The sequence below is a fragment of the Patagioenas fasciata genome, chromosome 18 (assembly GCF_037038585.1).
Source record: "Patagioenas fasciata isolate bPatFas1 chromosome 18, bPatFas1.hap1, whole genome shotgun sequence".
NCBI classification, from domain to species: Eukaryota; Metazoa; Chordata; class Aves; order Columbiformes; family Columbidae; genus Patagioenas; species Patagioenas fasciata.
Window position 1 is genome coordinate 3295103 of NC_092537.1, and position 19715 is coordinate 3314817.

The following is a 19715-nucleotide window of genomic DNA, read 5'->3' on the forward strand; positions in this document are numbered from 1 at the left end:
TAGGACAGGACACAAGGAACAAACAGCGGCCTAGAAAATGTTTAAGGTAGAAATCACTCAGAATTGAGACAGAAACCGTGCGGCCCTGTGTGACCGCGGGTCTGCGGTGATGGACTCTGCTGGCTTCAGTGCCTGAAGACGCTGTTGCAGGAGCGCTGGGGCCGTGGCCAGCGGGACTGGATGGGTTTTGTCACCAGCGTGGGTTGTGATTGTCGTGAGGTGACGTTATGGGTGGATTCTCCAGCAAGTAGGGGTGACAGCGGCAAGACCGCCAAAATCACCCAGGTGGACACGCGTTCTCCAACAGCGGTGAACAGCTGGGACCGCAACACCTCTGATGGTCAGGCCTGAGCTGTTGTGTTGATGGTTTGGTTTGACTTGATGTTTTTTACAGTTTGGGCTTCATTTAAATCCACACACGAAATACTAATGCATGAAAATACATTACAGCTTGGTTAAAAACCTGGACCTGATCTGTTAAAATTGGTGGAGTTGTTTTGTTCTCTTGCAGAGGGAAAAAAATCCACTTGTTGTTCTTTACAAAAGTGAGAGATCTCACAGGGCAGAAATACATATCATTTTAGTCTGAAAAATGTTTTATTGCATAGATGCAAAACTACAGAAGCCTTTTAACTAATGGCCTCGTGCTAATCTGCATATAAATGACACTTCTTTATGATGAACACTCATAGAACTGTATGAATGGCTGTGGAAATGATCTGATTGATGCACGAAATACATAGGGAACAACTGAAAAGAGGAAATCCTAAGTGCCGCCGACTGCCCTGCTTCATAGCGGCGCTCTGAACAGTTAATGCCTATTCTTCAATTTTAGAATATTTAAAATATTCAGAACGCGTAGCATTTGCAGGTCCTTTGCAAACGGCAGCTGGTAAAGCCTCCCTACCCCCTCAGGGGACTGCCAGTCCCGGTGTGGCAGAGCTCGGACACACGACAGAGCGCAACAAGTCGCGACACAAAGTTTCCCTGTCGCGGGGAACGTTCCCCGGCGCCCGGAAGCTCCCGAACGGCCTCGGCTGTTTCCGCCACTCCACCCCCCGCCGGGTCACGCCGCGGCCAAGTCTCGCGAGAGGTGGCCGCTCGCCAAGATGGCGGCGCTGTGCGAGAGCTTCACGCTGTGCGGTTTGGGTCCCGGTGTCGGTGTCGGCCAAGGTGGTGGCCTCCTGGCGCTGGAGCCGGGCCCCGAGCCCGACCATGTCCTGCTCACCGACCGCGGCAGGACGGCCACGCTCTTTAAGGTAACGGCCCGGACCAGCGGCGGCCGCGGGGGGCGTCGCTGCGGCCGCCGGGCGGCCCCGGCCTGTGGGAGGGTCCCCGCGCAGCGCCGGGCCGGAAAGCGGCGTGACCCGTCTGGGCCCGGCTGTCACCGAGTGGGCCCCGCTGTCCCTTGGTCCCGCCCGAACCTGCTCACCTGCTCTCTGCCGGTGTCAACTTAGGCGGTCGCTTGTGATGTTTCTCCTTCTATTGATTTTCTCCGTTCCCCGGAGACTCCCGTCCCGAAGCTGCAGGGTACGGAACGTTTCCTCACGGTTGTCGGCGTTTTGTCCGGCTGCCAGTTCTGTGCCAGGCGCCTTCTGTTGGCAGGAGGGTAGAAGATTTTAATTTGCAGCACTTTAAACTGAAAGGATGTTCTGCTGTCTTAACGCATGCCTATGTTTCATAGACTATAATAAGAAAGTATTTGGATTTATATCTTTAATTGCCCCTCCTATTAATGGGGCAGGGGGTTCTATCTTAGTGGCTTCATGATACAACCAACCTCCTTTGGGTTGTTTGGTCACCCTGCCAAGACCACATGCAGAACATAAACACGCAGGTAAATATGCCCAGTGCCGCTCTAGACTGAGCAGAGGGGTTGAGTACCCACAGAGCAGCCACATGGAAATTGTACATAGTGTGAGTTTAGGCAATAAAAATCGTTGCTCTTGGGCTCAATAAGTGACATTGGAAAAGGAAGAGGAAAACTGTGGTTCGGTGCGTGACTGTGTTAGTGAGTAATGTGTCTTCCCTTGGGAAAAGCCACACATCGTACCTGTGCTTTACGGCATAAGCCCATCTGACTGTTACAGCTCCAAGTTATTTCTTGTGTGAAAACAAACAATTTATAATTAGAGTTCTTTCATATTATTCTGAAGTTTTTAGTGTTAAGGTCATAAACAGAAATGCTCAGGCAGAAGGTCTGAGTATAGCAGTTTCCATATTTCAGTGTTCTTACTCAAATCAGATGTGGTCACCTTGCATTTCCTTTCTGTCATGAGAAAAATCCCAAAAGTGTACAATGGCATGTACTAATTACAATGTCTTCCGACCCTTTTAGGTTTCAGATCAGAAGCCCCTCGGTTGTTGGTCAGTTAAACACAGGCAGATTATCACATGTCCAGTTGTATGCAACTTTGAAACTCATGAATATGTAGCTGTTCATGATGACAAGGTGAGATGCTCTTATCTTTTCTCAGAGGAAAAAAAGGATGTAGTGATTCCTCTGAGTGAATGGAGATAGGGAAGAAATCAGCGGTGCTGGATGTTTCAGTGATGTGCAATTTGTGTGCTGAGAAATCTCTATATTACTGTGATTAAAAACTGATGCTTCTCTTAAAGGTTTTAAGAATATGGAAGAACCAAGATATTAACTTGGACAAAGTATTTAAAGCAACGGTGAGTCTCTTGCTTATGTTCATTTTTATCTTAACATTTTGAGTGCCGGTGGAGGGGAGAGATGCTAATTTTCCTAGTACTGGTAATATTACATTTTAGCCGACCATCGTCTTAACTTGTGCTTCATGATGTTCTGAAGCATTGCAAGAAATTTACTGGAACTAAGAGACCTGAACATCAAAGTATTAGTCTTAAAGTGATTCAAATCCCAAGTCCAAAGTTTCTAAAGACTTTCTTTAAAGGTAGTGAGTTATGTTCAAATATAGATTGTTCTGGTAGATGTGTTAAAGAACACTTTTGTGTTATGCTGGGCAGCAGTTATTTGTACTCCTGACCCTCAATTATATGTTTTTGATGTGATTCAGAAATGTGATGCTTATTTGGCTTTCCTGGCTTTTTTTTGGGTATTGATTTGCGATATTCACAGCATTTCAGAAAATGGGCAACTACTAGGTCTACATTATTAGAAATCTTACAGGTTCATCACTCTTCTGTGTCCTGGTGTACCATAACTGATACTCGTTTACTGAAAATACTTTTAAGAAATCACACTTGGCTTTCAAAGTAATGTACTGAAGAACACAGCAGTATTTTTTCTCTGCAGCTTTCAGCTGATGTGTACAGAATACATTCAGTACCCAACGGAGGGCCAGTGGTGCTGTTCAGAGGAGGTGGTGTTCGGACTTTAGATGTCCTTTTGGAAGCCCCACAACAAGAAATTGAAAACATTATCTCAGATGAAGTCATCAAGTAAGTGACACAAGTTTACAAAGCTTCTGCTCAGAGGAATTGGAGATGAAAGTTGTTCCCTTTTCTGAGGGGGCAAGGGAGAAATGTGAAGACTGAGGGCTTGGGGCTGTTTTTTTGCAACACTTCGTTTTTCAAATCTTGAAATTATTTATATGGATATCCTAAAAATAAGAGACTGCCTAAGGAATAGTGCTATGACTTTAGGTATAGTTCTCAAATTTAAAAGACATTCATACAGCTTTCTGCTTTTAGGTGGAGTGAAGCCTTCATGGAAGGTCAACAACATGTCTTAATGTTCACTACTGAGAAAGTGAGTTCAATACTTTTTTAAAAAACTTTCATAGCAGCGAATCTAGCTTCTTGTTCTAAAATCCATCACCTGTTTTGTTGGATTTTAAGAGATTTTAGTGAAATCATTATCTTGATTTAATCCATATCCTGTATATGTATTTTTTTCTGATAGAACACTTGAATTGAAGTTGTGTTGCTTTCAGGGCTGAGGAGTCTGCCTCCTAGAAATTCAGAGAGCAATTAAGATTAAATACAGTAGATGATTGCGTGACTCTTCATTGCCCTCAAATACTTTTTCATTGTGAAGAACTTAAATAGAATTTGTTTTTTTAAAAAAAAAGTGAATCTGTCTCTGTGCAAATGCTTCTTCCTGTGAATCCTTTTGTTTCATCAAATTAGAATTTGCTTTACATGCTTGAGCCTGCAGACTTTTCTGATTTAGGCTGCATGTCCTATAGAAAACACAAATCCCTAATTTTGCTCAACGTTCAAAATTAAGTAGTACTAATAGCTGAATTTCTGTTACCTCTTTTTTGTGTGAATTAAAGGAAAACCTTCTTTTCTTTTTTGTTTTAGGATGGAGATTTCTTTGTCTATGTACAGAAACTTAAGACAAATAGTCTACACAAATATAAGCTTGAACAACAGGAATTATCTAAGCCAACGGGTTTCACAGCATATATAAAAAATCGAATTATCACCCTTCTGTGTTTGTGTAAGTTATAGTTTCTATTGCGATGTGGTAATAAAGCAAAGAATTGTATGGAAGGACATAGAATGCTGATATTTATGAATGACTGTTTAATATTTATAGCTCTTTAAACTTTCTAAAACAGATGGTGGTAGAAGTAGTGATTAAATCTTCCCGATATTTTAGTGGCTGCAAAGCTTCACTGTTCCTAAATGTTATGACTTGTACCTTGCAGCTCTCATGCTAGCTATACTTTTATTTTGCTGTTTTGCATCAGAATGTGTCCTTTGGATATCCTGTATTATTTCTTCTTTCAGCACTCACTGGATTTTGTTTGCTTTGAATGTCCTCTTGCCATGTTGTATCAAATAGGTTTTCCACAACAACAGATCATAAAAGCATCATCACTTTTCTTTGGCAGATTCCAGTGACTCTGTGTACAAGGTTCTGATACCTCTGCAGCAAAATACTGAAGACGAACAGCAAACTTTACCCACATCACTGCTGCTGAACCTTTCAGTATCTGGAAGTGTTCTAAAAGCAACATCTTTCGTTGTTCTCGATAAAGACCATGTCGCAGTATTAGGAAGTCTGGCTGCATCTGGTGAAGAATCCAAAGGTGACTTGAAAAATCAGATTTGCTTGAGATGTAACCAGATGACTTAATTCCTAATGTTGAACACCTTACTAACTAAGCTCTTTTGCAATAGTTATGTCTATTTCCTCAAGTGGTTTTAACTGAAAGTAGCAAAGGCAAAAGTAGCATTGATGTTGCTTTTTGGGTTAGAAACGTCTGTCTCTTAATTCCCCCAGAGTGCCTAACGATCTGGAATACAAAATTTCAGACATTGCAAACTTCAAAGGAACTTCCCCTGGGAACCAGTGGACAGGTAAGCTTGGCGTTTATTTTGTGATCTGTAACCTTTGCGCATTTGGCGTGATAGCGGTGATGAGGCTGGGGGGTTTCAGAGTTCTGCTTCTGTCTGGAGGAGCAGTGAGCGCCAACTTGTCAAACAAAATTAATATTGACCAGTTGATGAGCAACTTTTGTCAGAATATTTAGCAGGAGGATGGTGGCCTATGCTAATTTCTGTGACAAGTCAGTATCTTCTTACTTCTGATGCTCCTGATTATTTGGTGAGAATGAAGTAGTTAATTAAATGGAAGACCCAGCCAGTATCTCTTCTGTTCAGTTTGCAATTGACAGCCTAAATAATCCCTGCATCTCAAGATGTTCAGGTGTCAATTAATGACAAGTAAACTGACACCTAAGTAATAAATGCATCAGTGAAATTGAACAGGTGACTGTTTTTGCCTTAACGTTGCACAAGAGGGAATTTAAAAAATAAAATGATCAAATGCACTTAAAGCAGCTGCTGTACTTGAAGGCATCCCTGGAAATACTCAACAGAACACTCCTTATTTCTGTATTTAAAATCAGCAGTTAATGAGGGTCTGCTAATGAGTGTTAAACCTACCAAAATAGTTTAAAATAATGTAATTGCTGACTTTTAGTTGAATTTTGTAGTAAGGAGTTAAACATCGGCCTATGCAGGAGCACGCGTCTCTGCTCATCTCCTCATTAATGACATGGTTTAATATTTTGCAGTTGTGGTGTTATGAGGAAAAATTTTTTTTTACTCATGGGAAAGTGCTGACAGTGATGATGTACAAGTGTGAAACGGCATCCTTGGCAGCGGCCGTGGGAAAGCTCAAGGGCAGTCAAACCCCTGGTAAGAATATTTATGAATACACTGAAATATCACAGAATCACAGAATGTTAGGGATTGGAACCTGGGGTTGTTCCTACCCAGATGCAAGAGACTGCATTTTCCCTTGTTCTATTTCATTACATTTTTCCCCGCCCAACTCTCCAGCCTGTCCAGGTCTCTGATGGCAGCACAGCTTCCAGTGTCAGCCACTCCTCCCAGCTTGGTGTCACCAGCAAACTTGCTGACAGTCACTCTATCCCCTTGTCCAAATCACTGATGAATATATTGAATAATACCGGCCCCAGCACTGACCCCTGAGGCACTGCACTGGATCCAGGCCTCAACTGGACTCTGCTCCGTTGACCATGACTCTCTGGTTTCTTCCCTTCAGCCAGTTCGCAGTCCACCTCACTACCCGCTCATCCAGACCACACTCTGTCAGTTTAGCTGTAAGGATGCTGTGGGTGTATTGATGTAGAGGCATTTCAGAGAGCGAGCTGAGCACACCGATTTCACCCCAGGGGTATGGGAGGCCTCCCAGCCTTCATGAACTCTAGAGTGATGCCCTACTGATGCAAGCCCAGCTACAACCCCATCCCCCTTCGAGTCTAGTTTAAAGTTCTCCAAGTGAGCCCTGCTAATTCCTGTCCCAAATATCTCATAAACAGAAAACTTCTGAAATGATATAAAAAATATTTTAATACAGTCCTATAAAGTTAATTGAATCTAACCAGCTTGAAGTAACGTAACATTGTATTCTGCTCCTAGCTGTTAAATTTACTGTTGCTAAGAACACCGAAGAACACAAATGTCTGAATTTATTGTGGTTTCACTTGAGCCGAATTGTCATTCAATACTGGATTTACTGGGAATACTGGAATGCAAGCAATGAATACTGAAAAGAAAATGAAGTGCTCTCTCCTATAAATTATTTTCAAATAGTTTGATTAGATGTGACAATGTCAAACCTTAGTTTGTAACCTTTAGTTTAAAATTGTGCTGTCATAATGTCTTTAATTTTGCACTGCACTAGGAAAATGCTGTTGCAAGTCATGCTCACAGTAAAATGTGTAATAACTTATTTCTCTTCCTACCAGAGGCTAAATGGAGAAACAGTATGCAAAAAGGGTCATAAAATTAACTGCTGCCGAGATAAAACTGAAAACTTTCTTAGCATAAAATGACTTGGATTATACTTTAGAAAATACCTATTAGTGTAAGAAATTGATGTAGTATTCATACTTTAATAAATGTGCTTTAAGTGTTACCTTCATATAGTTTCATTTCTGTGTTCGCAGATGTGTCTTCATTCGTAGACTGGAACACCCTTGGAGATGAAGAGCTGGTGGCTTCCCCTGAGTCCCAGCCGTCTGTAGCTCTAAAATCTGAGTCCAGAATGACGGTACGTTAGCTGAGGAGCACATGAGCTTTGGGGATTGTTTCTCATCTCTTCTCCATGCTGCTACTTTTAGGTGTCATAGCAGACGGAAATTTCACTTTCCATTCGTCACTCATTGTTTCTAACACTGTTTCCATACTTGGACCACCCAGTTACTAATTGTGATATGTTCAGCAGGTCGACACATGAAGTTCCAAGTTTTCTTGACTCAAGTCCTCAAATATATACCATCTTTTAGGAGCTGAATAATAACTTCTTGTTTTTCTTTATAATAGTTAAGATCAAAAAGGAACACTGTTGCTAAGGTACAGCCAGATACCTTATCAGTTGGGCAGCGCTTACTAAAGCTAAAAGTAAGTAAACCAATTATCCTAAAGTAGTGGTTTAGATACTCACAGAATATTCTAGTTGTCTCTTAAGCTGTTATCTTCTTCCATGTCCTCTAGCATGTATCAGGTTGACAAAGCTGCCTGAAACAGGTGGTTGGAGGATGATATCATTATCATAATAGTAATTTATTTATTATTATTGTGCTAGAATAGTATTTGGACACAATTGAATTTAAGCTTTGTCGAGAACTGTACAACACAGGACTTTTAATAGCTGAGAATTCCACTGCAAATATAGCACTACGCTGTTTAGTTCCTGTCTAAAATTTGCAGCCAGTGTTGTGATAAACTTGAGATTACATCCCTTCCTGTGTGAACGTACCTAGAGTTCAGCTCTGGCTGGACATCTTGGTGATGTTACTGAAGTAACAAGTAACTAATACCTGAACAGTTATTAAAATACAGTGCTGACCTGAGTTCAGAATGAGTGGTTACCCTCATTTGGCTCTTCCATCATTTAGAGAGGCTAATAAAACACAAACTGGTGAGGGGGGGTTGTAACTTTTTTAGCTTGAATTCCAAAATAAGTCTGTTTCTACTTGGTCTGATCTGTAACAGTACAGTTCTCAAACCTATGCCTTGCACTTCTGAGTTGCGCAGTATTTGTCATTTTTCAGGACGTCTCTACAACTGTATTTGAAGAGGAATTGAGACAATTGATGTCAAAAGCACAGATGCCAGATTTCCAGGCTACCATTGGATGTGTAGTAACTGCCCTTGTAAACAGATGTAAAACAAATCCAAAGTACTACCCTCAGAATTTGCTACTACAGATAGTCCAAACCCGAGACTTGTCTTACAGGTGATGATTCTGCATTTTTTACTTCTAGGGACTAATCTTTAAAAAATAAAGAACTGGATTTCTTCTTTTTAAAAAAAGAAGCACCCTAGAGTTATCAAAATATGCTATCAAAGGTGCTTATGCTTATTTTCTGATTAAGCTGATGCTTCCCAGATGGATTTTTGTTTAAAACAACATTAGTACTTCTGCATTAGTTGTCGACGTAGTTTTCAGTGGGTGTGAACTATGCAGCCTATTCTTTTCATATTCTTACAGTTTGTGTCCAGATTTAATGGCTGTTGCTTTGGAGAAGAAAGATGTGCATCTCTTACAAATCTGCTTACAACGGTTTCCAGATATTCCTGAAGAAATTACTTATGCTTGCCTGCAGGTATTTTTAAGGTAAGTTGGAATCACTCTTTTTTTCTTTTTTCTTCATCAAACCAAGCCCCTTAATAAAACATTGTGGGTTGCCAAGAGTGGCTTTAATTTTATAGATGAGCAATTAATACTGTGCGTGAAATTCTTAATTCTGAGTACAGTGTATGTTGCAGTCTTGCAGACTGACAATTTTACAAGATGTCTGTTGCATATGTTAATTCTAATAATACAATAACTTAAATTTATGAAATAAAAAAACAGTACATATATTGTTCAAGGTTAATAATAGCAAAATATTAAACATGCTCTTGTAGCCTTAATTCGTTCTGCAAGATTCTATATTTTAGTATATATTTCTGCTTTTCTAGCAAGCTTCAAAGAGACCATAGTGTGCACTACTGTTGAGTTGATGGCATTGCTGATTTTAAGCTAATAATTAAAAGTATTAAATGTCTGGAATTTTCTTCTACAGCATTAGTGAAGCCTGTCTTCAAAGAACAGACGTGAATCTAGAATCTATAACCAGTTACATTGATACTGAATTCGACAATAAAGAAGTTAAGACAGAAATTGTAGAAAACGGTTTCAATGCAGAGCTGGAACAAGACATCTGTGATTCCAAAAGCCCAGAGGAAACCCGTGTGCTGACCGATGGTGAATCCTGCCCCGTTGGACTGCAGAAGGCAGCGTTGTTGTATCCTCTGTGTTTGAGTGTAGGAAAGTGTCTGCATTATATGTGATGTGAGTGTTTAATATTACTAAAAGACATACTTCCTGTTATTGACATAAATTTCTGAGAAGTTCTGATAAAAGAAGTTCCTACTCAGTAGAAAAATATTTAGACTATAAATAGAAACAACTTTTAGAAAGCACCTACACCACTTTATATTATTGCTAAAGTGTAATAAAACTTTGTTCAAGAGAAAAATAGCATCAATGATTTTGATGTTTGCCTATTGAAACACGAGTTAATTACATGTTTGCAGTAAATGACACTGTTCAAGCCAACTGCATGGTGATATTCCAGGTGCTGTATGTATTTCATGACAGAAATAAGGGAGATTCACAGAGCTGAAACAGGACCTCACTTACAGAACCTGGAGAAATATTTTAATTAGAATTCACTTCAGTTTGTAGAAACTGTTATTTTTTCCTGCAATTTTATTTCCTTAATGGTACTGCACAGAAATGCTGTTCTCCGTTCGGCTTACAGTGAAACATTTATTTTGCCTCATCTGAAAAACCTTCCAGCGCAGCAAGCTGTTGTAAGTATGTTAAAAAGTTTAACAATCCATATTATTCTGGGTGGAGGGCAAGGGAATAGAGTGTATCAGTTGTACCAGGAACTTGCCATGCTTGCTGGAGTCTGAATCACAAATGCAGGAAAATGAAATTAAGATGCTTAATAAGATTTAATGTTAACGAATGTCACATTTTTCCACATATATACAGAACCTTAACTAATTTTTGCAGTCCTTACTTATTTTGGAAAGTATAATAAACCTCCTTTATCACCCACTCTACTTGGAAAATGTTCATATTTTGAGAAGAAGTGTACCTTCTCTTGATTTGGTTGGTTTTTAAGAAAGGAATGTGTCTGAATGAAATTCCACTGACACAGTTGCTGGAACAATGATTATCCCTGAATGTAACTTTACAATGAATATTACTGAGTGAGAATTTTCAAACATCTACCGATAGATTGTGTAGGAGAACCATAAAACTTATTTTTAATGCATACTACACAAGCATCTATGTTGCTTTAGAAAAAAAATCCTTATGAGCATTCCGGTGTGCAGGACAAAACTCCTTGGTCTATTGAATGTTTGTCCTTTTAAAAATATTCTGACTTTTCTACTTCCAGCTGTTTCTCAGGTATTTATACTACCTGTATGTGAAATGCAGTGAAAAAATTAATACCGCTCTTCCCGGAACACAATCTCCAACTATAAATCAGGTGAGAAGCTGGTTCTAAGAGTTGTACTTCCTTTGATTTCTGTGATGTGTAGCTTAGCAAGTAGTTGAGAATATCTAAAATCAACGGGGATCTACATTCATTCCATAAAGTATTGTCTATTAATATTACCTGTATCAAGTCAGATGTAACGCAACACTTCACTATCAGAAAATAAATATACTGCATGAAAATACGGAAGTGTGCATTTTACATTAGAAGGTAATGTTTCAGAGTTTAGCTTTTAAAGCAAAATCTGTGGCATTTACATGTTGTAAAGTGTAAGCGTGCTTTTCTTGTTTGTCCTCAGATCATGGATTGGATGTGCCTGTTACTTGATGCTCACTTCACAGTTATGGTGATGCTACCAGAAGCAAAAGAGTTGCTTTCAAAGCTGCATAAATTTGTGAGAGCCCAAGTAAGTTGCATCTTCTGGGGTAATTATTTCATTTTAGTATGGATTTAGAATATGGGTGTTAAGAATGTCAGGGCAGCAGACAACAAAAAGTGATACAGTAAATCAGATAATGTCTGTTCTGTGTATGCTCCTGCCTGAGCGTGAAATGGGAGTTGCGTCTCTTTCTCGTTTTGATTTCAAAAGCTGCTGTATTTGTTTGGTATAATTATCTGAAACCGTGCACAACCACAGTTAGTCCCGCAGTATAATGATGTATGAAAATTAAAATTCACTTTACTGTAAATATGTGTTTTCTTGTTTTTAGGTACGATTCTACTCTGAACTCAACAAGATTGAAGGAAGTTTGCATGAATTACAAAGACTAAACCACCAGAAAGACTGTCAGACATACTCTATTGAAGTACTGGAACTTATTTGAATTTGAAATGAATTATTAACAACTTTATTTTTTGTTGATTCCTTTTATGATGAGGATGTATTAGCACTCCATATTGGGGATGTGAGAAGTTTTTTTCCTACATAGGAGAAGCACGGTTACTCTGTAGCTACATGGGAGTTGTAAGTTTGAAACTTGGGTATTAAAAGCTCTCTTTTGGACTGGATGGGAAGCTGGATGTTTGCTTATGTTTTCGTGTATAATTTTGATGCACAATCATAAGAACATCCTAAAATAACACATGATTCTTCCCAAAGACTAAGACTGGCTTTAGTTAGTCTACAGCTGACCTCTAGTCTAACATTGTTCAGCAACACCTTGATGTCTCATAAATGTACATGCAACTGATTCTAGAGCTGAATACTTAAATTCAATGCCTAATACATGGTATGAAGTAATTCGGAGGGAAGGACTGGACAAAAGCAGCTCAATAATTTAAGCAAGAGCATATGCTTCCTTGTTAATAATGCCATCCAGCTGTAGGTTCTCCAGTTTTTTCCCTAACCCTTGGAGAAAGGAACCCATCTAGAAAACAGCTTGGAACAAACAGGCTATTCATCGTCTCCGAAGTCCCTTTTGAAAGGAGCCTTTCTCTCCATCTGTCTTGAGTATGGAGGCAGTGTAGGGCCTCCTACCGAAAATTCCTCTTCCTCCTGTATTCAGTTCACTTCTAAATATGCTCATTTAACTCTCTCAAAATAGGAGCTTCAAGTTCCTAATGGAGATGTGTCTTGGGAGTGGACATGGGTAGGGAAATAGGTTAAGGGGTAGTGGTTGGTTTCTCTGTACTGAGATAAACTGTGTGTTGGAAAGGATTAGCTTCTAGTCCTGACTCTGAAAGCTGACATACCTCTCTATGCATCCATTTATCCACCTATAAAATTAAAATTCTTCATGTCCTACTCAGTAAGCACTTCCACATCACTAATTGATACATCTTCAATAAGAGATGGGATTGAGAAACAAGGTGTTCTGGTTCACATTATTCAAAGGCAAATTATTCTTAGCACCTTTGATCTACTACAGGTAGAGGCTGCAAAAAATAGCCTGACGTAAGCAATCTAAAGGTAACTTTGAAAGATTTGGAATGCAAATTGCCTAACCCTATTTACACCATTATACTCAATGTTGTCTGCTGGTGTTGCTGTGTCTGTATCATACTGTATCTAGAACATGGCTCTGAGCCTGTGCAGCTGCAACGCTGAATGCGAAAGAGATGCAGATAAAAAGCTGGGTGTAAGAGTGAAAATTGGGCTGAACCCTGCTGCCTGGTGCCATTGTTGCGTGCTCAACACTGCAGCGGGTTTGTGGGTTTAATGAGGTTCTCCGCCTGAGCAACAAGTTAATGAACAAAAGACACTTCATAAATTACTATAGAAGAATGCAAATTAAATTACACATTGGACATACAGCTGGCATGCTTGTGGCATGACCAGTATTGGGTTTTACATCACACAGAAGCATAACCAAGGGACTGAGAGAAAATGAAAATGCGAATGCACTTCTTTGCTAATGATAAGACTTAAGACTCTCTGGGATCCTAAAGCTACTTTAGCAATGAAAAGAAGGCTGGTTGTAAGAAATGCAAGATATTTGGGTGCCTGGGCTAGCTTTGGGTTTGTTCCGCTTTTGCTCAGGAAGCTGATATCCTGAATTCAAATGGTGGCATTAGAAACCCAACACTGGAATTGGTTTTTGCAGATTTTTAGCTCTTTAGCAGCTCTGGAAAATGGGAAAACGGGGGAATACCAAAGAGATGAAGCCCATCTCTTTTTTGCAGTGCTCCAGTAAATTGCAGATGCAGCAGTTCCGATAAAGTAGATGGACAAAAATGCAAATGGCGGGGCTGTCTGATCTCCTCAGTTTCTTTTGCTTTACACTCACCCTGGCTCGATAGCAGTGAGCTGAGGGTTTTAATTTCTCCATAATGGGTCACGATTTAAAACACCAAGAGCTGAATGTAGCGGTGGTCAAGGGCCCTGCCTGGCACTGGGGGGCAACCGCCTCAGCGCGGTGAAGGGGGGAAACTGCTCCTGAGGGGAGAGCCGGTGCCTCTGGGTTTGGCGGGCGGAGGGCAGCGCAGAGCCCGCTGTCGCCTGCCTGCGCTCACAGGTGTCCCCTGCAGCCGTGGGACCGGGAGCTGGGGGGTGGCAGTCCGGGGGGGCTCCCCTGAGGAGCGGATCGAGCTGCGGGACGGGAGCGGCATCGGGCGCCGCCGCTCAGGTGTGAGGAGACGGTGAGTGCGCGCGGGCACCTCAGCCGTGAGGGGAACCTCGTGGTGGGCGGCGGTGGCGGGACAGCGCCTGGTGACAGGTGGCGGCGAGCCGGGGACAGACACCGTGTGGTGGCGGGGGGGAAGGCGGCAAAGGGAGCGCGGAGGGAGCGGCCGTGGGGCGAGCAGGGGCCGGGGGCGGCCGGGGGGGCGCGGAGCCGCCCCAGCGCGCCGGCTCCAACATGGCTCTTGGCGGGCGGCGGCGGTGGCGCCCCCTGGCGGCGGCTGGCGGGCGCGGCCGGTCACGTGAGGCGCTCGGGGCCTGCTGCCGCCGCCGCTTCCCCCAGTCAGAGCGGAGCGAGCCGAGGCAGAGACGAAGAAACAAGATGGCGGCCGGTGGCGATCCGGAGCGGGACGCCGGCAATTCGGATTGAGCCCTCGGCCCTCACAGCTCCGGCGGCCCCCCTCCCCGGCCCGGATCCCTCGCAGGGGAGGGAGCTTTTCCGTAGCCGCCTGTCCGGACTCCGAGCGCCCTCCCGAGCCTTCCTTCCCCCTCCCTTCCCCCCTCGGCCAGCGCCCAGAGATGCGGGGCCGGCGAGGCAGGCCGCCCAAGCAGCAGCAGCCGGCGGCGGGCACCGCTCAGGCGAGCTCCCCGGCTCCGCCCGCCCCGGCGGGCCCCATCGGGGGGCTGAGGTCCCGGCAGCGGGGCAGCAGCCGCGGCAGGTGGGCGACCTCGGCCCAGGCGGAGACGGCGGGGCCCAAGGCGAAGGGAGCCGCGGCTGCCCAGGCCTCTTCCCCCGCCACCGCCTCCCCCAGGGGGGGCAGCAAGAGGAAGGGAGGCAGCGGCGGCAGCAGCACCCCTGGTGGGGGAGGCAGCAGCGGTAAGGGCAGGGGCAGGGCCGGGGCTGGAGGAGCAGGGGGAGGAGGCGGAGGAGGCAGCTGCAACAGCCAAGGCAGGGCTGCCTCGTCCAGGAGGAGCATCAGCAAAGTGGTGTACGATGATCATGAGAGCGAAGAGGAGGAGGAGAGCATGGTGTCCGAGGAGGAAGAGGAGGGAGACCCCGAGGATAACCAGGACTCCGAGGAGGAAGAGGAAGAGGAGATAATGGAGGAGGAGGACGACGACGACTCCGACTACCCCGAGGAGATGGAGGATGAAGACGATGCCAGTTATTGCACTGAGAGCAGCTTCAGGAGCCACAGCACCTACAGCAGCACCCCAGGTAGAGCGTCAGGGGGATGAACTAAAACAAGTCGAGGGCCCCCCCACATGCTCCCTCTAGGTTTGCAAATACAGTCCGCACGCATTCTTCCTCCCCTGCGTGTGTGAGGGATGCCCGCAAGCACTCACAGGGAGAGGGGTCTGCACGTTAACGACTGGCAGCCCCACGGATGCGGGGAACATTAGGAGATGCTCACAAACACACGGAGGGAGGGCGGGCAGTACATGCCGTTAACAAGGGGATGCTTTGCAAATATGCATGGAGATTCTGGTGACTGCAGAAATGCATGATACACCAGAGCACGTTGCAACAATGTCAAAAGTGTGTGGAGCATTCACTTAATATTTAAAAACCAAGATGCATGCCTTGCAAAGAGGTCCTTTCAAATATATACAGGAAAAGATGGCTTGTGCTTGCAAATAGAACTTGATGTTAAAAGGAAAGGAAGCACATGCAACTTGAAGTGGCTTTAAAAAAAAAAAAAGCACTGAAAATTTTCAGACTCTTGAAGTCAGAGGGATAACTGAATCCAGTATTTATTGGCTTTAAGACAAAACTAGCTTTTCAAGGAGGAAAATAAGGTGCATTGTTCAAAATGGAGATTGCATTGTTATAGTTTGGGGAAAAGTGCACAGGGCCTCATTGCAAGGGTGTAAACCTAGTTTTAGTTAAACACAAAGATTAAAAGGTGGAGGTTGGGTCAAAAGTCTTGGCTTGAAATACTGCATTTATCTTAAGATATGGCAACCTTTAAAACTCATATTGGGGTTAAAACTTGTTAAACATAATTGTGATTGTATTTTTAACCTCTAGTGGCTCACATTTTAAGGCCTGCACTTCTGTTTGTCCTTAATTAGGTAATTAACCATGTGGATTTCAAGCTTCAAAAATTCTTTATTGAAACTTGAGGACTTTGGATTTATTTTAGTTCATTCCAGAATTGAGTTCAAGTTTAGGATTTCTTTTTTCTCAAATCTCTGAACCAGAAGAGTAGTTAAACTTAGGGATAACCTGGGAGTGTTTCCGAGTTTGACTGCAGGATAACAACCACTGCTGTTGTGAAAGTATTTGGCCAGTTTGGAAGGGGGGAGGAACAGGTTGTTAGTGTAAATGCATTGCATCTTAATTAAAAAAGGAATGTAGTTTTGAGTAGTTAGCTGATGATTTTTAAAAGGTGGAACTTTAAAAATTCCAACTTTTAAAAGCGGCTACTAAATGTGTCATTCGTTTTTATTTGGGTGAGTTAATGGTATCAGCTTCTTATGTGACTTCATGATAGTAATTTTTAAAACTGTGTCTGTAGGTCTGTTTTATTTTTTAAACCTATGTTTATGTATATGTTCAGAAACCGAAGTGAATCAGAATAAGTACATGCCTTAGTAAATCAATTTAATTGAGAGAGAACTTTTTTTAAGGTGTTAGTTTACCTGTTGCAGGGATGTCCTCCTATTAAATTGTATTATTAAAAAAATTATTACTTTAAAAACTGAGGTCTGGCTTCTCAGAAGAAAAACATTCTAAAGCACTCTCTTGACTTTTAACCCTTCATTTTCTGATTAGTTGTGGTAACTTTAATTTTTATTATTTTTTTGGACGGTGCTTTTGTCCAGGAATATTTTTATTATGTTAATGGGCTAAGTCAGGAAAATACTTTTTACATGAGCATCCAGGTTTAAAATGACTTCTACAGAGTATGGGTGTATTCAGTCTTTGAAATGTACTTAAGCGTTCTGGCAAATAACAAGATACCTCTGTGCGCATTGTTGTGCAAGCGTAGACAGGTTTTATGTGGTATTTAGGTGTATCAGAAACCATTTTGCTAATTTATATGTTGATTTCTCTCTTGGTCAGGGTAATTTCAGTTAATTTTTTAAAGCTAAGTTTAAGTGTAATAATTTTCATCCTTATGTACTGTTTTTTTTTTTTCTTTAAATACTGACTTTTTGATAGTTAAAACATCTGTGTTGTTATTTTGGCAATTTACTAGTTGCTCTAATCAGTTCAGTATTTGCCCAAAGGTCTCCCTCCCTCTTTCTCTCTCTCCCAGACATGCTGTTGCCCTTTTGCAAAGAAAGTCAGAACTTCTTATTCCATCAGCTCAGTGTGTCTTTTTTTTTTCTGCTGAACAGATATCTACATTGTGAGCACTGCTAGGCAGTGGTGACACTAATTGAAATCTTAGTCTTATCATAATCCAGAAAGAGATACTTGACATTAGAATGGCACTAATAGGCAAGGAGAAGATTCACGCAACCACGGTGTCTTTTTATCTGACAGTGACCAGTGCGGAGTGTGAAGAACAGGGGAGACAATCAACAATTTACCTTCAGAGTTCCCTCACGGACCCTGGTGCTCTGTGACTCAGGTGCATGGGGGGCCAGAATTGGAATTTAGCTATGTTTAGATACAGGCTTTTTTCTTTCATATATTTGTCTTCAAACCAGACAAATTGTAATACACAGTGACAAAGTTCCTGTGGTTAACTGGAGGGCTTGAGGGAGTGTCTCCTCCATTGTTTTAAACTGGCCCCTAGCACAATTGTGGGGTGCCCGCTTGTTTTTTTGTTTGTTTTTTCCTGCTAGAGATGCTGAGCGATCCCTTCCCTACTGATCTTCCCTAAGTCACCTGCAACCTGAATTATTACCGCTCTCAGGATGTAGTCTTGGGGGCCAAAGAGTTTATTTTTTGAGAGCAAGGTATTGAAAAATTGCAATCCAAATCAAACTCTCCTACTAACCAAGGTTTCGCACATAAATCGCATCCTACTTAAACGGGTGACAGACTTCTTAGAGTGTTTTAGAACTTAGATTGAACAATGAATTACAAGATCACAGTGCAGTGTCTCTAGCCAAGAAAGGCTCAATTTTTGTGCTCTGCTAGGGCGTTTACAATGTATCTTGAACTTGGATGTGGGACTACTCTTTTTTACTATATTATTATTCGAGTATTTAAAGAAGCAAGATCTTGAAAATGGTAAAATGCGTTTGATATAATGCTTAATAATGGTACAGTGAAAGCTTATTGTGTGAATATGTATGATGTTTATCATTGCATTTACTTCTGTGGGACAGACTCTTGGTAGAGGGATTTTGTAGGTGTGTATAATGTCCCTTCTCGCTTATACCTCTGTGTCCCCAGAAGGGAGATGTATTTTTTGGACAGGTATCCTATATACCTTGTATCACTAAACATTTTTGCTATCACCTGTCCACTCTAAATTATACTTTAGGCTTGTCACAATTGCTTTATAGATAACAAGTATTTTCTGCATGTCGCAGAGTTTTAGGAAAGGATTTAATCAAGGTGCTTAGAAGCCCTTTTGTTTCTTCATTTCCTTCTTCAAAAACTAGGAAAACTAGCCTTGGGAAGAGGTATACATCTAGATTTTGACCCAGATAATAATCATCAGTGTATCTAACAAGCGAATCCACAACGGTGGAGTCGTGAGCCAAAAGATTTGTCTTAAAGTGCATTAAATACATTCTTTAGATGGATTTTGCTAGTCTGAATATTTGCAGTGATTGACCATCGCTTCTGTTAACCAGTAATTGACCAGTGTGCTTTTGTCTTCTGAGTGATGGAATTTAACTGGAAACAAGGTGCTGCATCTTGTTTGTCTGTAGTCATTTTGTATCTTAACACGTTTTCATGCTCTTGAATAACTGTTAAAGTGGAGACATTGAGATAGGACAGTAAGATAGGCAGCTGCTTTTGTCTGTCGTGTGAGATGATTTACCACCTTCCCACACATCTCACCTGGGGTACCCTGTTCTCTAAATCTGGCACGCTTGTATTTTACCATTTAGTAATCTGAACTTTGATTTGTACTCTAGAGGAATTGCCGCTGGTTCATCATGCCAGTCGTGAAAAATGTCGAAGATGAGTCCCAGCAAAGAAATTGTGTAGAAGGCCAAAGGAGTAAATCTGGGGCTGATTCTGCTGTATTGATGTGCAAATTTGCAGTTTATCTAAAGAGAGCATTTGTCACTTAGTCATCTTTCTAAGAAGCCCCATTATCAGAGTATGTTGTAAAAGGTAGAATAATTTAATGTGTTGCAGTTGAGTTTATTGTGGAAACTTTTTTTTGGTAGGTCTGCAATAGAATTCCGTAGCGGACAGTTGTATTGCACAAGACTGGTATAAGGCTAATAAATGTGCATTTTAGTAGATTTGGGCTGACCTCTGCTATCAGTCACAGCTTATCCTGAGTGCGCCCCGACTAAGAAATTGTCTGCCAGAATGGTCCAGAAAATTGTTATATTAGTACTACTTTTTTTTTCCTTCCCTTTGGCCTGGGTTGTCAGGACAAAAGGGCTGTTGCTCTGAGTACTTCTCAGAATGACAGTGTGGGATCTTATCTGCTGCTTGACCTGCATCAGTTATCCAAATGTTCAAGTGATGC

General features: G+C 42.0%; 2 protein-coding genes across 17 annotated transcripts in view; both read left to right on the top strand.

The window, feature by feature from the left end:
- Positions 1-1076: 1076 nt before the first annotated feature.
- NOL11 (nucleolar protein 11) lies at positions 1077-12044 on the top strand. Of its 2 annotated transcripts, XM_065852379.2 has the most exons (18): positions 1077-1259; positions 2339-2452; positions 2620-2676; positions 3281-3426; positions 3679-3736; positions 4294-4432; positions 4830-5027; positions 5222-5298; positions 6018-6141; positions 7419-7522; positions 7795-7872; positions 8526-8710; positions 8966-9091; positions 9543-9764; positions 10257-10335; positions 10935-11027; positions 11335-11442; positions 11747-12044. In XM_065852379.2, exons 1-18 carry the CDS (start codon positions 1110-1112, stop codon positions 11858-11860), a joined length of 2172 nt encoding a protein of 723 aa, XP_065708451.1. In that variant the 5' UTR covers positions 1077-1109; the 3' UTR covers positions 11861-12044. The 2 variants fall into 2 exon arrangements, with proteins under 2 accessions (XP_065708451.1, XP_071672740.1); XM_071816639.1 differs by lacking the exon at positions 2339-2452.
- Positions 12045-14422: 2378 nt separating this feature from the next.
- The window catches only part of BPTF (bromodomain PHD finger transcription factor), a 49042-nt gene continuing 43749 nt past the window's right edge, over positions 14423-19715 (top strand). For 9 of the 15 annotated variants that reach the window (XM_065852545.2, XM_071816627.1, XM_071816625.1 and 6 more), the window contains exon 1: positions 14424-15313. In XM_065852545.2, the coding sequence (XP_065708617.1) occupies positions 14674-15313 (640 nt within the window). In that variant the 5' untranslated portion in view covers positions 14424-14673. Of the gene's footprint in view, positions 15314-19715 lie in introns of all 15 variants that reach the window. The other 6 variants (XM_065852537.2, XM_071816628.1, XM_071816621.1 and 3 more) reach the window with 1 other exon arrangement.

What these genes read in the sequence shown, in the direction of transcription:
- NOL11 (XM_065852379.2), top strand. Translation starts at nt 1,110, where the DNA reads ATGGCGGCGCTGTGCGAGAGCTTCACGCTGTGCGGTTTGGGTCCCGGT. An exon ending in TGCCTGCAGGTATTTTTAAG is followed by an intron (nt 9,092 to 9,542) that starts GTAAGTTGGAAT and finishes TTTCTTCTACAG; the next exon opens with CATTAGTGAAGCCTGTCTTC. An exon ending in AATCTCCAACTATAAATCAG is followed by an intron (nt 11,028 to 11,334) that starts GTGAGAAGCTGG and finishes GTTTGTCCTCAG; the next exon opens with ATCATGGATTGGATGTGCCT.